This window comes from Salmo trutta, chromosome 31 (assembly GCF_901001165.1).
Source record: "Salmo trutta chromosome 31, fSalTru1.1, whole genome shotgun sequence".
In the NCBI taxonomy this organism is placed as follows: domain Eukaryota; kingdom Metazoa; phylum Chordata; class Actinopteri; order Salmoniformes; family Salmonidae; genus Salmo; species Salmo trutta.
Window position 1 is genome coordinate 35762766 of NC_042987.1, and position 14492 is coordinate 35777257.

The 14492-nt window shown below is 39.7% G+C and overlaps 1 protein-coding gene across 4 annotated transcripts in view; it reads left to right on the forward strand.

Moving 5' to 3' along the window:
- Positions 1–14078, forward strand: part of LOC115170117 (RNA-binding Raly-like protein) — a 67265-nt gene extending 53187 nt beyond the window's left edge. For 2 of the 4 annotated variants that reach the window (XM_029726421.1, XM_029726418.1), the window contains exons 3-9: positions 9033–9111; positions 9503–9550; positions 9671–9879; positions 10343–10456; positions 10559–10695; positions 11085–11122; positions 12930–14078. In XM_029726421.1, coding sequence (XP_029582281.1) covers positions 9033–9111; positions 9503–9550; positions 9671–9879; positions 10343–10456; positions 10559–10695; positions 11085–11117 — 620 coding nt within the window. In that variant the 3' untranslated portion in view covers positions 11118–11122; positions 12930–14078. Of the gene's footprint in view, positions 1–9032; positions 9112–9502; positions 9551–9670; positions 9880–10342; positions 10457–10558; positions 10696–11084; positions 11139–12929 lie in introns of all 4 variants that reach the window. The other 2 variants (XM_029726419.1, XM_029726420.1) reach the window with 2 other exon arrangements.
- The last annotated feature ends 414 nt before the right edge of the window (positions 14079–14492 follow it).

The following is a 14492-nucleotide window of genomic DNA, read 5'->3' on the forward strand; positions in this document are numbered from 1 at the left end:
GACAGCAAACAGTTCCGTCAGGCAACATACAACTAAACGGAGAACAACTACCCACAAACACAATAGAAAAAAACCCAACTTAAATATGATCTCCAATTAGAGACAACGCGAACCAGCTGCCTCTAATTGGAGATCATCCCAAAACTCCAACATAGAAATAGAAAACCAAGAACTAAACATGGAAATAGAAAACATAGACAAACCACCCAAAAACACCCCGTCACGCCCTGACCAACTCTACTATAGAAAATGACATCTTACTAGGGTCAGGACGTGACAGTAATGCTGCAATTAGTTGGTTGTAATTTTGAGTAGAGCAGACATTTCCATATATTTTTGTTAGCTGCATGTATCACATATCTCCACCGGTCTTATTTATGATATTATTTACAAAGATTATACCGTTTAAAAAATAATTTTCAAAAATAATGTGTTTTTTAACAATTCGTATATTTGAGTCTAACCATAATATTTGTTCTGTATTTTCTGGTGAATTAAACATAAATCAACCAACTTTCTATGGCTTGTTTTTAAAAAAGCGATATTTTGGAGATGATTTCATTTTCAAATAACCAAAACTAAGAGGTAATCTGAATTAAGGGAAAAAGGCCATTCTTGAACATGGGGTGAGACATTTTTACTCTTCTGCTAGAGAACCGGTTCGGATTTAAGAATAACTTTTGTAGGACTGAAGCCTTTAGTGAGAGATCTAATGCTTTAATATTTAATCATTGCTGCCTTCCACATTCATTATATAAATAGGCCCGTTTCATTTTGTCTGGCTTGCCATTAAAAACAAAATGGAAAAATGCTCATATAATTTAAAAAACAAGTTGCTAGGTGTAGGCAAGACCATAAGCAAATAGGTAAACTGAGATATAACTAAAGAGTTAAAAATCAGGGTGATTTTTCCACAAATAGACAGGTATTTTCCTTTCCATGCAAGATCTTATCTATTTTTGCTAACTTGCTATTAAATTGTATTGTAGTGAGATAATTTCCCAGATTTGTCATAGTGTTCTATTGTTTCCAGTACTTGTCTTATGTAATCTCCAATGTATCGTCCATGTAAAACAGCAGTCTTATTAGGATGAATAATATACGACAATACCTTTTTAATTCTGTGTGCTATGCATTTTGCTAGAATTTTTTCATTACAACACTGAAGTGTAAAGGGCCTCCATTTTTTTTAATGGACTGGATCTTTATATTTACCACTTGGGTTCTGTTTCAGTAACAATAAAATCAGAACTTCGTGTCGAGTATCTGATAATCTACCATTTGTACAGGAGTGGTTAAAACATGCTAATAACGGTCCTCTGAGCATATCTAAAAAGGATTGGTATACCTCAACTGGTATGCCATACAGCCCTGGAGTTTTCCCAGACTTTAATTGCATCAGGAAGTTCCTCCTCTGTAATTTGGCCTTCACATGAGTCTATCTGTACAGCTGTTAATTTTACATTATTAATAGAAAGAACATCCTTACAATTAACTTTGATTAGTGGAGATGGAGACTGAAATGAAAACACATGCTTAAAGTACTTTGCTTCCTCTTTCAAAATATAACTTGGTGAATCATGGTGGACTCCGTCATTTGTAACAAGTTTCAGTAAATTCTTTTTGGTAGCATTTCTACAGTATGTTGAAGATTACAAAATAATTTGGTACATTTTTCCCCATATTACATTGTGTATATTGATTGTCATGTGTCCATTGATTAATCCACTCAGACTGTGTGTGTGTGTGATGCTGTAGTCCCCCCCCCCCCGGATCGGCTGTGCCATGGTACAGTCCAGGGAGGCACTGTGAGTCCTGCCTAGTACTGTCGGCAGTCCATTTTTGGGACTCCGACTAGAATAGAGCATCTCTACTTCCATGAAACCGTTTCCAGTTCGTCATGGCAATGTATAATAAGGGCAGACGCCGCAATCAAAGATGTGAGTAGTTAGTCATGTTTCTATGTAAAGATGTGAGTAGTTAGTCATGTTTCTATGTAAAGATGTGAGTAGTTAGAAACATGACTATGTAAAGATGTGAGTAGTTAGTCATGTTTCTATGTAAAGATGTATTAATTACATCATTATTGTATTTACAGTATTACATTATGTACAGTACAATTTGCGCTTCTCACATTAGGCTTCTATATATATATATATATATATATATATATATATATATATATATATATATATATATTAGAAAAAACATATATATATATATATATTGTTTTTTTACCAACCAACCCTACAGCAAATTACTATGAAGATGTGTGTGTTGTGTATGAAGATGAGACAGATGCGTGTGTTGTGTATGAGGATGAGACAGATGTGTGTGTTTTGTGTATGAAGATGAGACAGATGCGTGTGTTGTGTGTTGTGTATGAGGATGAGACAGATGTGTGTGTTGTGTATGAGGATGAGACAGATGTGTGTGTTTTGTGTATGAGGATGAGACAGATGCAACAGGTAGAAGTGTAGTCTCTCTCTCTCTCTCTCTCTCTCTCTCATATATAAACCTTCACCAAATTACTTATTGATTAGCTCCCTGCTTCCTCCATGAGAAAGTCCTCAGAAAAACACATTCAAGGCTAGTATGAAAGGGATGGACCTCCTCTAAGTGGACAGACAGAGTATTGCCCCATTCACTAATTTACATCATGCCCCAGTCACTCGGTTACATCATTAAAGTGAGTACCTCAGGTAGTTGATTCCAAAGAGAACTGAAGTGGAGACAACAGCAAGTCAACAGTAATAGCAAATGAGATAACAAGGATTGTGTATGTACGTAAGGCAGGGGTTCCCAAACCTTTCTGACCCGCGATCCCATTTTGATATCCATGTGAAGAAAATGATGTAATCAACGGCCAATGTTTACTTTTTTAATTGGGGCTATGACAGTCTGTTACAAATCAGTCTGACAGTATTTCCATCTGAAGGAAGTATGCATCAGAAAGGTATTGGGAAGCTCAGACGGTCATCAGGCAATAATGTTGTATGAGTTTCTGTGTAGAAAAGAATAACATTGATGATATTTTCCCCCCAGTCTGATTTAGTGCCTGGTCTTGTCCACTCTGTTCTAATGAGTCCTTGTGGGCATTGTAGAGGGAAGCAGAAGACATGCATGTGTTCCTGAGAGTCTTATCTTTCAGTGATGAGGTCATAATATTTTGTAACTTAAACCGAGCCACATTTGTAGGAAGAAAACAGAAACCACTCCGTTTATTAAACCCACATCTAGCGGCTACCGGAGGTTACCGACATATTTATTTTATCTGAATTTCCCATGTGGAGTCGCGACCCCTAGTTTGTGAGTGTTTTGGAATGTCATCATATGCCTTTGATAATGCCTTGGAAGCCTAATTGCAGTTATAGTATAGAGAGTTCTATTGAGTGGATTATTTTTGAAGTTGAGTGTTTTTGAGTTGAAATGCAATAATATGCTTTAAAATGTCAAGGTAGTGGGCAGCCTAAGGCAGGGATTCAATCTGTATAGCGCTGTCGACAATGCGGCTTTAAAAGGCAATATTCCTGCGTTCGCGAAGACCGCATTCATGGTAAACGATGCATACGTCAGCTCAATCGGAGATGACCTTTTAATGGTGCATCGTTGAAAAAGGGCGATCGGATTGCAGTTACAGTGTTGACTATAGAGTCATATTGTGCAAAGCCTTTTGACCTGGTATCTATAGGTCACTAAATCCATAGAGGAGCATTAATTTAGTATGGATACTAGGAAAATAAGTTATTTTATCTAGTCAATCCAAGGCATGTTATCGACAAACGCATAGCATTTGACCTTAAAGGCGATTTACACTTGAGCCGACATGCACAGCGTTTATTGGGAATGCGATCTCCGCAAACATCGGGTAAAATGCGCATTGTTGGCTATCTAGTGCAATGCTCTACAACGGGCCTTAGATTACATCACAGCCCGTCTTGGCTCAGCATCAGGGGGGCTATACACTCTTAGAAACAAAAGTCCTTTCTAGAAACTAAAATGGATCTTCGCGGTCCCTATTGGAGAACCTTGTTGGTTCCAGGTAGAACCCATTTGGTTCTAAGTACAACCGTTTTGGGTTCCACATGGAACCCCAAATGGTTCTACCTGGAACTAAAAAAGGTTTTTACCTGGAACCAAAAAGTGTTCTTCTACAGGGAGTGTGGAAGAACCCTTTTGGAACCCTTTTTTTCTAAGATTGTAGGAGAGGCTCTTTCTGGCTGGTATGAGGTGCCAAACCTTTGTGCCAAGTTTGTCTGTGTAAAAACAAGTTTGCTCATCCCTAGAGAATAGACTGGTAGGGAGCGCCGATGGATACACTTGTAGAATATCAAATAGTAAATAAAAAATAAAAAAAACAAAAAACAATCATCCATTCTGTTTACCAAAAACAATAAAAACATTTGATCACTAAAAAAGAAGTTCCATTTTGCCAGTCTCCTGCATGATAAAGCCATATACTGAGCCATAGATATCAGCCATCTATGGTAGAGTAGGTCAGGGCGTGACAGGTTTTTTTTCTAGTTTAGATTTTCTATGTTGTTATGTTCTAGTTTTGTATTTCTATGTTGGGCTTTGTTTGGGATGATCTCCAATTAGAGGCAGCTGGTCATCGTTGTCTCTAATTGGAGATCATACTTAAGTAGGTGTTTTTCCCACCTGGGTTTGTGGGAGATTGATTTTGAGTAAGTGTATGTTGTAACTCTTCGTCACGGTTTGTTGTTTTTGTTCATTCAGTTTATTTTGTATGTATTGCATAGTTTCACAGTTTAATAAAGAAAATGTGGAACGATACATACGCTGCGCTTTGGTCCGCTCCTTCATCCTACGACAACAGTGACTGCCATGCCCTTAAACAAAAATAAGATAACTCATACCTGGCTCTCCCAGACATCCAGACTTTAAAAGCACAGTTATTATCTAACGGTATCTGTTACCAACAACATGAGAGGTCTCTCACACATTCAAATTCAAGGCTCATCGAAACTCTCAAAAAACTCTTATCATGAACACAACCTGCTGTTCACTCACTCAACTATACTTTATTGTACGTAGGCAAGAGGACGTAGCTAGTCCAATAGAGGTACCATACTGTAGTTTCCTAAAAGGGAGGCATAGACCAATTGACTGAGAGCCCTCAGCAGCAGCTTTGATGGTCTCTAAAACACAGGCTGTTCCCTCCATCAAGGCCTGTGGACAGGGATAAGAATGGTTTGAAGAGAGTACAAGCTAATGTAGCAATGCTAATGTTGTACATTCTGCTAAATGGGGATGGTTTGGCACTTCAGATGTCCTTTGATATCCTTTTAGCCAAAATAGAATATTGTAAAAGGTCAGAGTTCAAATTGTATTTATATGCATGTTCTTAAGTCGTGGTCATTGCTTAGCAACACATTATTCATGTGTGTGTACCTTGTCTTGCGCACACACACACACACACACACCACACCCACATGTACTCTCTCTCTCACACACACACTCTGTCTCTCACCATATGTACACACTCTCTTACACAACCCCAAAGCACACAATTATATGATTAATATAATGACATCAATCACAGTACTGTGTGTTCCCTGGCTGAACGGCACAGTGTTCACTTAGAGTCCCACTCTTATCATTAGTGACCTCAGCAGGATTCCAGGGGAGAGCGTACTCTGTTGAGTGCCACTCTATCATTAGTAACCTCAGCAGGATTCCAGGGGAGAGTGTCTTTTATGGAATGGATGAGTTGTTCATCAAGACCCTCACATGAGTATGAATGTAAGAAAGGCACTGTGTGATCCACTGTAGCTGTCTCTGATGTAGCTGTGTGTGTGTGTCTACGTGCTTGTGCCTGTCTGTATTATTACCTTGAGAGACCCTCAGGGCTCATAGGATTGAGCAGACAGACAGACGCTTCAACACTGATATCATCTCAGCCCCCGACCAGTGTTCTGCCACTCTGAATGGGACAGGGATGAGGTGTAAGTCAGTGCTGTCAGTGTGTGCAGATGTTTCCTTATTTGTTGTACTACTCTGTATTTATTCAGGGAAAACCCATTGAGACCAGGGTGTCATTCTCAAGGGTGCCCTGATCACAACAATACGACAACCAATACAATGTAAAACAAAACGGCAATCGATACAAAACAGTTACATTCCTCAGCTTCTAGGTCTTCAATCAACACCCTAAACTGCCAGAGAGGCACCAGAACATCCAACTGTAATGAGTTCTGCAAATTGTTCCAGCTGTGAGACGCATTAAAACTTAAATGCGGATTTACCTAATTCAGTGGAGACCCGAGGAATTTAACTAACCCCGTGAACTGGTTTGGTAACTCATGTCTTTATACTTCAATAAAGAAGTTAGGTAAGTCGGGAAGAGTGTGTAGTAGGGCTTTGTAAACAAAAAAGGGAGAAAGCAAGAGATCTACGGGATTTTAATGAGGACCAGCCAAGCTTTTGATACAGGATGCTTTGATGAGTATTAAAACTGTCACCTGTGATAAAGCGAAGGGCGCCACGGTAAACGGCATCCAAAGGTTTAGGAGAAATGGATGCTGCGTTCTAGTAAATTGAATCAGAACTGGTAGGGAAGTTGACTGTACAATCTGCTTGCTGCTGTTTCGGGAGAGGCAAGATCTATTTCTAGAAAAGAAGCCCGCTTTAAATCTTAGCTTTTTAACTAGTTCATCAGTGTTTTTTAAATATTAAATCCTTGTCAATCCAAAACCCCAGATATTTATAGAAGGAAAAAAAACTTGCCCAAATGAATAGCCTCGTTGGAAAATATAAATTGACTGTTTGAAAATGTGAATCACATTTTTATTTTCCGTACCCCAGTTTGGGAATACCTGCCCTCGGCTAATGACTTCTCCAAAAGATAACTGGAGTCAGGAGTCAGCTAACCTGGAGTCCAATCAATGAGATGAAATTGGAGATGTTGTTTAGAGTTGCCCTGCCCTATAAAAAACACTCACAATTGGAGTTTGCTTTCACAAGAAGCATTACCTGATGTGAACCATAGCTCGAAACAAAAGAGATCTCAGAAGACCTAAGATTAATTGTTGACTTGCATAAAGCTGGAAAGGGTTACAAAAGTATCTCTAAAAGCCTTGACGTTCATCAGTCCATGGTAAGACAAATTGTATATAAATGGAGAAAGTTCAGCACTGTTGCTACTCTCCCTAGGAGTGGCCGTCCTGCAAAGATGACTGCAAGAACACAGCACAGAATGCTCAATGAGGTGAAGAAGAATCCTAGAGTGTCAGCTAAATCTCTGGAACATGCTAACAACTATGTTGACGAGGCCACGATACGTAAAACACTAAACCAAAATGGTGTTCATGGGAGGACACCCCGGAAGAAGCCACTGCTGTTAGGTGATGCAACAGGACAACGACCCAAAACACAGAAGTAAATCATCAGAATTGCTTCACAGAAAAAAAATACGTCTTCTGGAGTGGCCCAGTCAGAGTCCTGACCTCAACCCGATTGAGATGCTGTGGCATGACTTCAAAAGAGCGGTTCACACCAGATATCCCAAGAATATTGCTGAACTGAAACAGTTTTGTAAAGATGAATGGTTCAAAATTCCTCCTGACCGTTGTGCAGGTCTGATCTGCAACAACAGAAAACGTTTGGTTGAGGTTATTGCTGCCAAAGGAGGGTCTACCAGTTATTAAATCCAAGAGTTCACATACTTTTTCCACCCTGCACTGTGAATGTTTACATGTTGTGTTCAATAAAGACATGAAAACATAAATTGTTTGTGTGTTATTAGTTTAAGCAGACTGTGTTTGTCTATTGTTGTGACTTAGATGAAGATCAGATACAATTTTATGACCAATTTCTGCAGAAATCCAAGTAATTCCAAAGGGTTCACATACTTTTTCTTGTCACTGTATATTGCGTAGTAGAACTGCATAAGTGCTGCTCTTCACTTTCTAGAGGACCGAGTTTTGAAATCAGTGGAATTAGAGTATGATAGCTAAGGAGATGGAGAAAACACCTGTCCCCGGATTACATCTTCAAACTAAGGTCAACCATGGCATCCATAACAGGGAGAAGCGTCCATTCCACGTATACAGAAAAGAGTCTAGCTAGCTACACTTTCAGATATTACACGTTTCTAATTTTGACAAAATCTTTTTCATTTCAAGTTAAAGTGTACTGTTAGCTAGCTAGTTATTCATATCTCAGAGCCATTTGCTTTGCTAGTTCTAGCTGGTTGGTTAGCTAACATTGGTTAGCCAACCATCTAGTTGGTTAGCTTCCTGCAGATTCATGCAGGGTACTAACGTCATAAATTGTGATTATTGTTCATTGTTTAGCTAGCTAGCTACATGTCGTAACAAAATAATCCACTATGCAAGTATCCATTTCAATAGGGCGAGTAAAATGGTCAGTGAGCTGTTCTCTCATTTGTGTCTGGAAGTAGCTAGCAAGCTAGCCAACATTAGCCAGCTTGCTTGGGTGCTTGACTGCTGTTAGGTCAGCTAGCTAAAGTTAACTGTATGATCTGTGTAGTAATATTATTCGTATCTCAGAACCATTTGCCTTGCTAGTTATAGCCTAATGTTAACTAACTAACATTGGATCTGGTTGGTTAGCTACCTGCAGATTCATGCAGGGTAGTAACATCATGAGTTGGGATTATGGTTTATTGTTTAGCTAGCTAGCTAGCTAGCTACAGGTCTTAGACTTGACACCATCAAAAATCACACATTGTGTCCTGTCTGACCACTTGCAATAAGCCTGATTTCAGTCAACCTTTGAATGAGAGTGTGTAACAGTGTGAAAGACCTTGGAAAGATCTATAAATAGGGCAGCACAATGATTTTTTATCATCTAAGCAATTAACACATCTACAACAAGTGCAGCTGCTGAAATGGTGTTATGTCCAGGTCTAAAACCAGACTGGTACACATTAAGAATAGAGTTAGAAGTTAAAGTTATTAGCTGACAGTTGGCCATGGATACTAAAAGTGTGTGTGGTCTGTGTGAAGTGTTCAGACAGTGATCCTGAAGCCGCTGTGTTTGTGTTCCAGACATCAACATGGCGGGAGAGCCGAGACCCTACAGGCCAAAGGTGGTGGGCTCCAAGAGGCCCCTCTCCTCTCTCTACAGGTCAGGGTCATAGCATGACCATAGAGATAGATTGTCATTCTGTGAGCAGGACAACCGTAGAAACACTTTGTACTACTCTATAAATAGAGTTGGCTAAAGGACCGTTTCTCAAACCTTTTTTTTTGTGCCAGAGAGCGACAAGCTATGGCCACTTCCTTCTTGGAAGACCACTTTCATTAAAACCACTTACATTAATAAACCACTTACACTAAAAACCCACTTTCATTTATAAAACCACTTACACTAAAACCCACTTACATTAATACTAGTCCTTGAGTAGGGACAAAATCAGTGTTATCCAACCATACCAGGACTGATCAACATCCCTTTTATTGTTTTGTCAGTGTATCAGTGGCATATTGTATGTACATCTCTATTTCTGTCTTTACAGTGGCTATGAGTTTGACTACGACTATTACAGAGAGGATTTCTACAGCAGGTATGGAAATCATTCTGATCTGTTCCATTCTAGTATTTTCTTTGGAAAACAATGTACTCCGCTTTACCTATTTAATTACTTCTTAAAACGTTTGCCCCTCTCCTTTCCTCGTCTCCCCAGATTATTTGAGTATCATGGACGCGTGGTGGAGCCCCCCATCCGATCGCCGATACCTGCCAAACGCTCTCGTGTCGTGGTCCCGTCCTTGCGGAGAATCAAATCTTCCTTGCCGGTCAGGACCTGCTCCGACTCCTTTTCTTCTTCCAGACCTCTTCCTCCGTCCTCGCCTCTACCTCTCACTTCTGGGTCTTCAGCTGCAGGACCTATGCGTATGTCTAATACTCTAGTCACTCTGCCTGCCTCTGTCCTACTCTTTCTCCCTCTATCCTCCCCTCTCTCTGTCCTATCTCTGTCTTCAGCTCCTCTGTCCTCCCCTCTCTCTGTCTTCAGCTCCTCTGTCCTCCCCTCTCTGTCCTATCTCTGTCTTCAGCTCCTCTGTCCTCCCCTCTCTGTCCTCTCTCTGTCTTCGGCTCCTCTGTCCTCCCCTCTCCTTTCTTTGTCCTCCCCTCTCTGTCCTCTCTCTGTCTTCGGCTCCTCTGTCCTCCCCTCTCCTTTCTTTGTCCTCCCCTCTCCCTCCGTTCTCACCTCTCCTCTATCTCTATCCTCCCCTCTCTCCTACTTCTGCACTGCTCTGTCTCCTACTCTTTGACAGAACTGTTTTGGTGAAGTCACAGTTAAGAAGCATATTCTTTTAAAAAAACATAATTTGTCTCTGTTTTTGTATATTCCCAGTAAAGACCGACCAGTTGGTAACCATCAAACGGGAGCTGTCCCAGATCAAGACCAAAATCGACTCTCTACTGGGGCGTCTGGAGAGGATTGAGAGACAGCATCGCACAGAGGCAGGTAAGCGTGTTCAGACTGTGTGTGTCCTGTTGTGTGAGTGTCAGACTAACCTCTAACCTGACCTCATCTTCTCTCTATCCCTCATCCCCCCCCTTCCCCCAGCAGCCCAGAGGAAACAGGGAGGAGTGTATAAGTGTCTCCGTGCCAAGACAGCGGACCTCTCCGGAGACGTGGAGGCGGGAGAGATGACAGACGAAGCCAACGAGGATGTCTTTGACGATGAAGGCACTAACGATATGGTGAGGAGGCCAAGGGGTATTTTAGGTATTTTATTAGGATCCACATTAGCTGTTGCAAAAGCAGCAGCTACTCTTCCTGGGGTCAACATGACATAATACAGAACATCATTAGACAAGAACAGCTCAAGGACAGAACTACAGAATTTTTTTTAAATGTCAAGTTAGAGGTTAGTCTGTCATCGTACATCTGAAGGCTGAATGGGGTCTAATGACGCCCTATTCCCTGTAGGGCACTACTTTTGCCCAGAGCCCTATGTGGATGATACCTAAGCAGCATTATGATTAAGCCACTGTGTGTTGTTAAACAATATACAATGGGTGAGTCTAATCCTGAATGCTGAATGGTTAAAACAGTATCACTGCTTACTGTGTTGTTTTCTTCTTTTCAGATAGAAAACCACTTATCAGACATTGACAATTGAGAGAGGTCAGTTATCACTCAGGTGACATGTTTGGTTCAATTTAAACGTGTTAATTAGAAGTGTTTATTATAAGTGCCACTGTAAGGGGCCAGTGGGTGTAGGCTTTTGTTCCAGCCAAGCGGTAGCGACGGCATTCCAGATCTTTTGGCTCCGCTCACCTAAATGAGACGTCTATTTGGATGAAAAATAGCACATTTCATAGCAAAAAAATGGAACATTGCAAAAATTGAGCGTGGACCAGAATGAGGCTTTTTCCCCCCGACTACCTATTGTTCCTGCAGTGACTCAGGAATCACCATCTTCAGGGAATGTTTTTACAACTTACCTACAGATAATCATTGTCTGAAGCTCATAAAGCAATAGTAGGACCGTTCCACCAATTCAGTGCCTTTTGAGAAGAGTAAACTTGGTGCAAATTTAAATACATGTACATTTCACAAAAATGTTTACATTCTGTCATAAAGACTTAATAAAAAATGTTTCCTAGCCTGTCTACAGTATCTATGGTTAGCGTGTTATGCTCAACCCGCTCAGTTTTCCACCACAAAACACCAGAAAAATGACCAAAAAGAGTAGGACCAGCTCACCTGCTTTTACAATATGATGTCTATTTCTTTAGAATAATTTCACTATATTAAAATGAGAGTTCAGTTCACATAACAGAGTTGACTTTAAAATGAGGAACAGATGTAAATGAAATCACAGTAAATAAATAAAAATCTTCAGATATGACTTGTAAAAGCAACAAAATAACTAGGGCTTCACAATGATGGTGAAAACTTGACATTTTGGGGTTAAGTGGGTTAAAATCTTCCTAGAAGTCACAGCGGGTGCATGGAGGGACATGTAAAAATACTTAATTTTGGCACGTTGGCAAGTCTTTACTCAGAGAGCCAAATGAGCGGCTCTTTTACAGATGCAATTCGGTTCCTGAGGTTCACTAAAAAGATCTGTTCATTCACCAACAACCCATCACTACCAAGCAGTAAGACACCTGATAGCAATGATCAGCAAATCATAGTCTTCTGTCAAGACTTTTAAAATCGAGTTTGTTATGGCTTGGTTGGCACAAAAGCCTGCACCGACACAGGCTCACTGCGGATAAGAATGGCCACCTATGCTGTAGATCCGCAACTCGTTTGACTTAATATGATTAGTCCATAGAATGCAGGGATTAGCCTGGTCCCAGATCTGTTTGTGTTGTCTTGCCAACTCCTATGGTCTGTCTTGCAAGAGCACAAACAGATCTGGTACCAGGCTGGGAAAACAGATCTGGTACCAGGCTAGGAAAACAGATCTGGTACCAGGCTAGGAATTTGCTCCATAAGAAATGCTGTGTTTTACTTGTCTTTATTTCAAGTTGAGAAGAACCCAAATAGGCAATCATTATCTTCTAGTTTAATTCACAGTTTTTCTAAATTGCCTGTCGTTTTTGGTGTCTATAGCAGTAAAATGGCTGTTTTTCAGCAGTTATCTCTGATGTCTGTTGAGCATGTCAAAAAGACAAACTCTCTCCCTCCCCCTTTCCATCTGCTGGTTCACATTGAAATGTCCCCTGATTTGTCTAATATTTTTTGGGGCAGAGAGCAGAGATTTTTTTTATATAATATTGGGGAAAACTCCCATTCTAAGGTTCTCCCTATTCTGAAGAACCTAGTTTCAACCATTGCTTTTCCATACTGTTGATTAGGATGAGGATGTTGACGATGACAATAATAATTCATATTGTTTTGGCTTTTACTGATCATGACAATAAGGTTCACAATTAATATAATTCATCTTATTGTGTGTTGTTATGCTTCTTGTTCACAGGGAGGTAAAAATAAAGCCTCATTGGTGGTTTGAAGAATCAATAGAGAACATCAGGACCTGAATGACCAATCAATGGAAAAAAGGAAAAGACTCTCAGAGAGAAAGACTCATGGACCAGTGTGCTTGTTTGCCCATCAAGACACAACACTGTCTGCGTATTGATGCGGTACTACAATGTTGTACTTTAATTTCATACAATACATGTACCAGACGACTGTATTTTATTCTAGTCATCTAAGAAATGACTTAATGCAGGGTGTGAAAAAGAGTTGCTCTCATTGAGTGTGGCTTACATGCACACAATAATGTGATTATTGTGGATAGTCAGATTAATATAATAGTTCAATTAAAACATTTACATGCTTTGCAAGAGGAACGATTTCTCTAATAATCCTGTTTACACGGACACATATGAAATCAGGCTACCTGATGGCACTCTGATCAATGCCGAAAATCGGCAATCAAAAAACATTTTCTAGTAAGAATATTTGATTCTGAGTTTGGACATATAAAGTTTGTATTTGAAAACTACTTCTACTATGCATACATTCAGTAGTTCCGGACTCACTTCACTTGTGCTTAAGAGGGAGGCTCGCTTGGCTGGTGCTAGAAAATGTGCATATCAAATACACCGCTGGAACGCCGATTAAGGTGTTTACATGTCCTAATAAATTGAAAGATTAAAAAAATATATATATATGGTTTTCTGAGCAATCGGCATATGCTTACTTTTATTTTGACCTTACACCGATTTAGATAAGCAGAGTAAGGTGGTTACATGACTATTGTATAATCTGTCTACTGTCATAAATCAGTTTGATATCGAATTATTAGTGTGCATGTAAACATACTCATTGTTCTCAGACAAATAGTTCTGGTTTCAAGGTATTATCGTCTAAAACGTGAATGGCAAAATTCAGAAGAAATGTTATGTTGGAATTGTGACTTTGCATTTTAATTTATTTGTTGCAACTGTTGTATGGCCACCAATGAAATGAGTTAGGGGACAAGACAAAAAGGTTTTTAGAAATTACAGTCTCACAGGTAGCAGTTTTCGGATGTTGTTTGAAAATGGTAAACCGCCATTTGCTCAATATTGGCACTAAAATGTGTGTTATTTAATAAACTACAGTACCAGTCAAAAGTTGACACACCTACTCATTCCAGGGTTTTTCTTTATTTTTTACTATTTTCTACATTGTCGAATAATAGTGAAGACATCAAAACTATGAAATAACAAAAATGGACTCATGTAGTAACCAAAAAAAGCGTTAAACAAATCAAAATTTTATATTTTTCAAAGTAGCCACCCTTTGTCTTGATGACAGCTTTCCACAATCTTGGCATTCTCTCACCCAGCTTCTCTCAACCCATGTTCATGTCCAATGAGCACCGATATGTTTTATCTATAATGTCTCTTCAAAGGACAAGGATTTGCCAGTAGATTGTCGACTTTACTCATGATGACGACTGCTAAGATTTTGAAAGTATGATGTTGACATGATCAGTTTCATACACAGCTACTGTATTTGACGTCATTTTATCTGTGGCCAATGACCATGA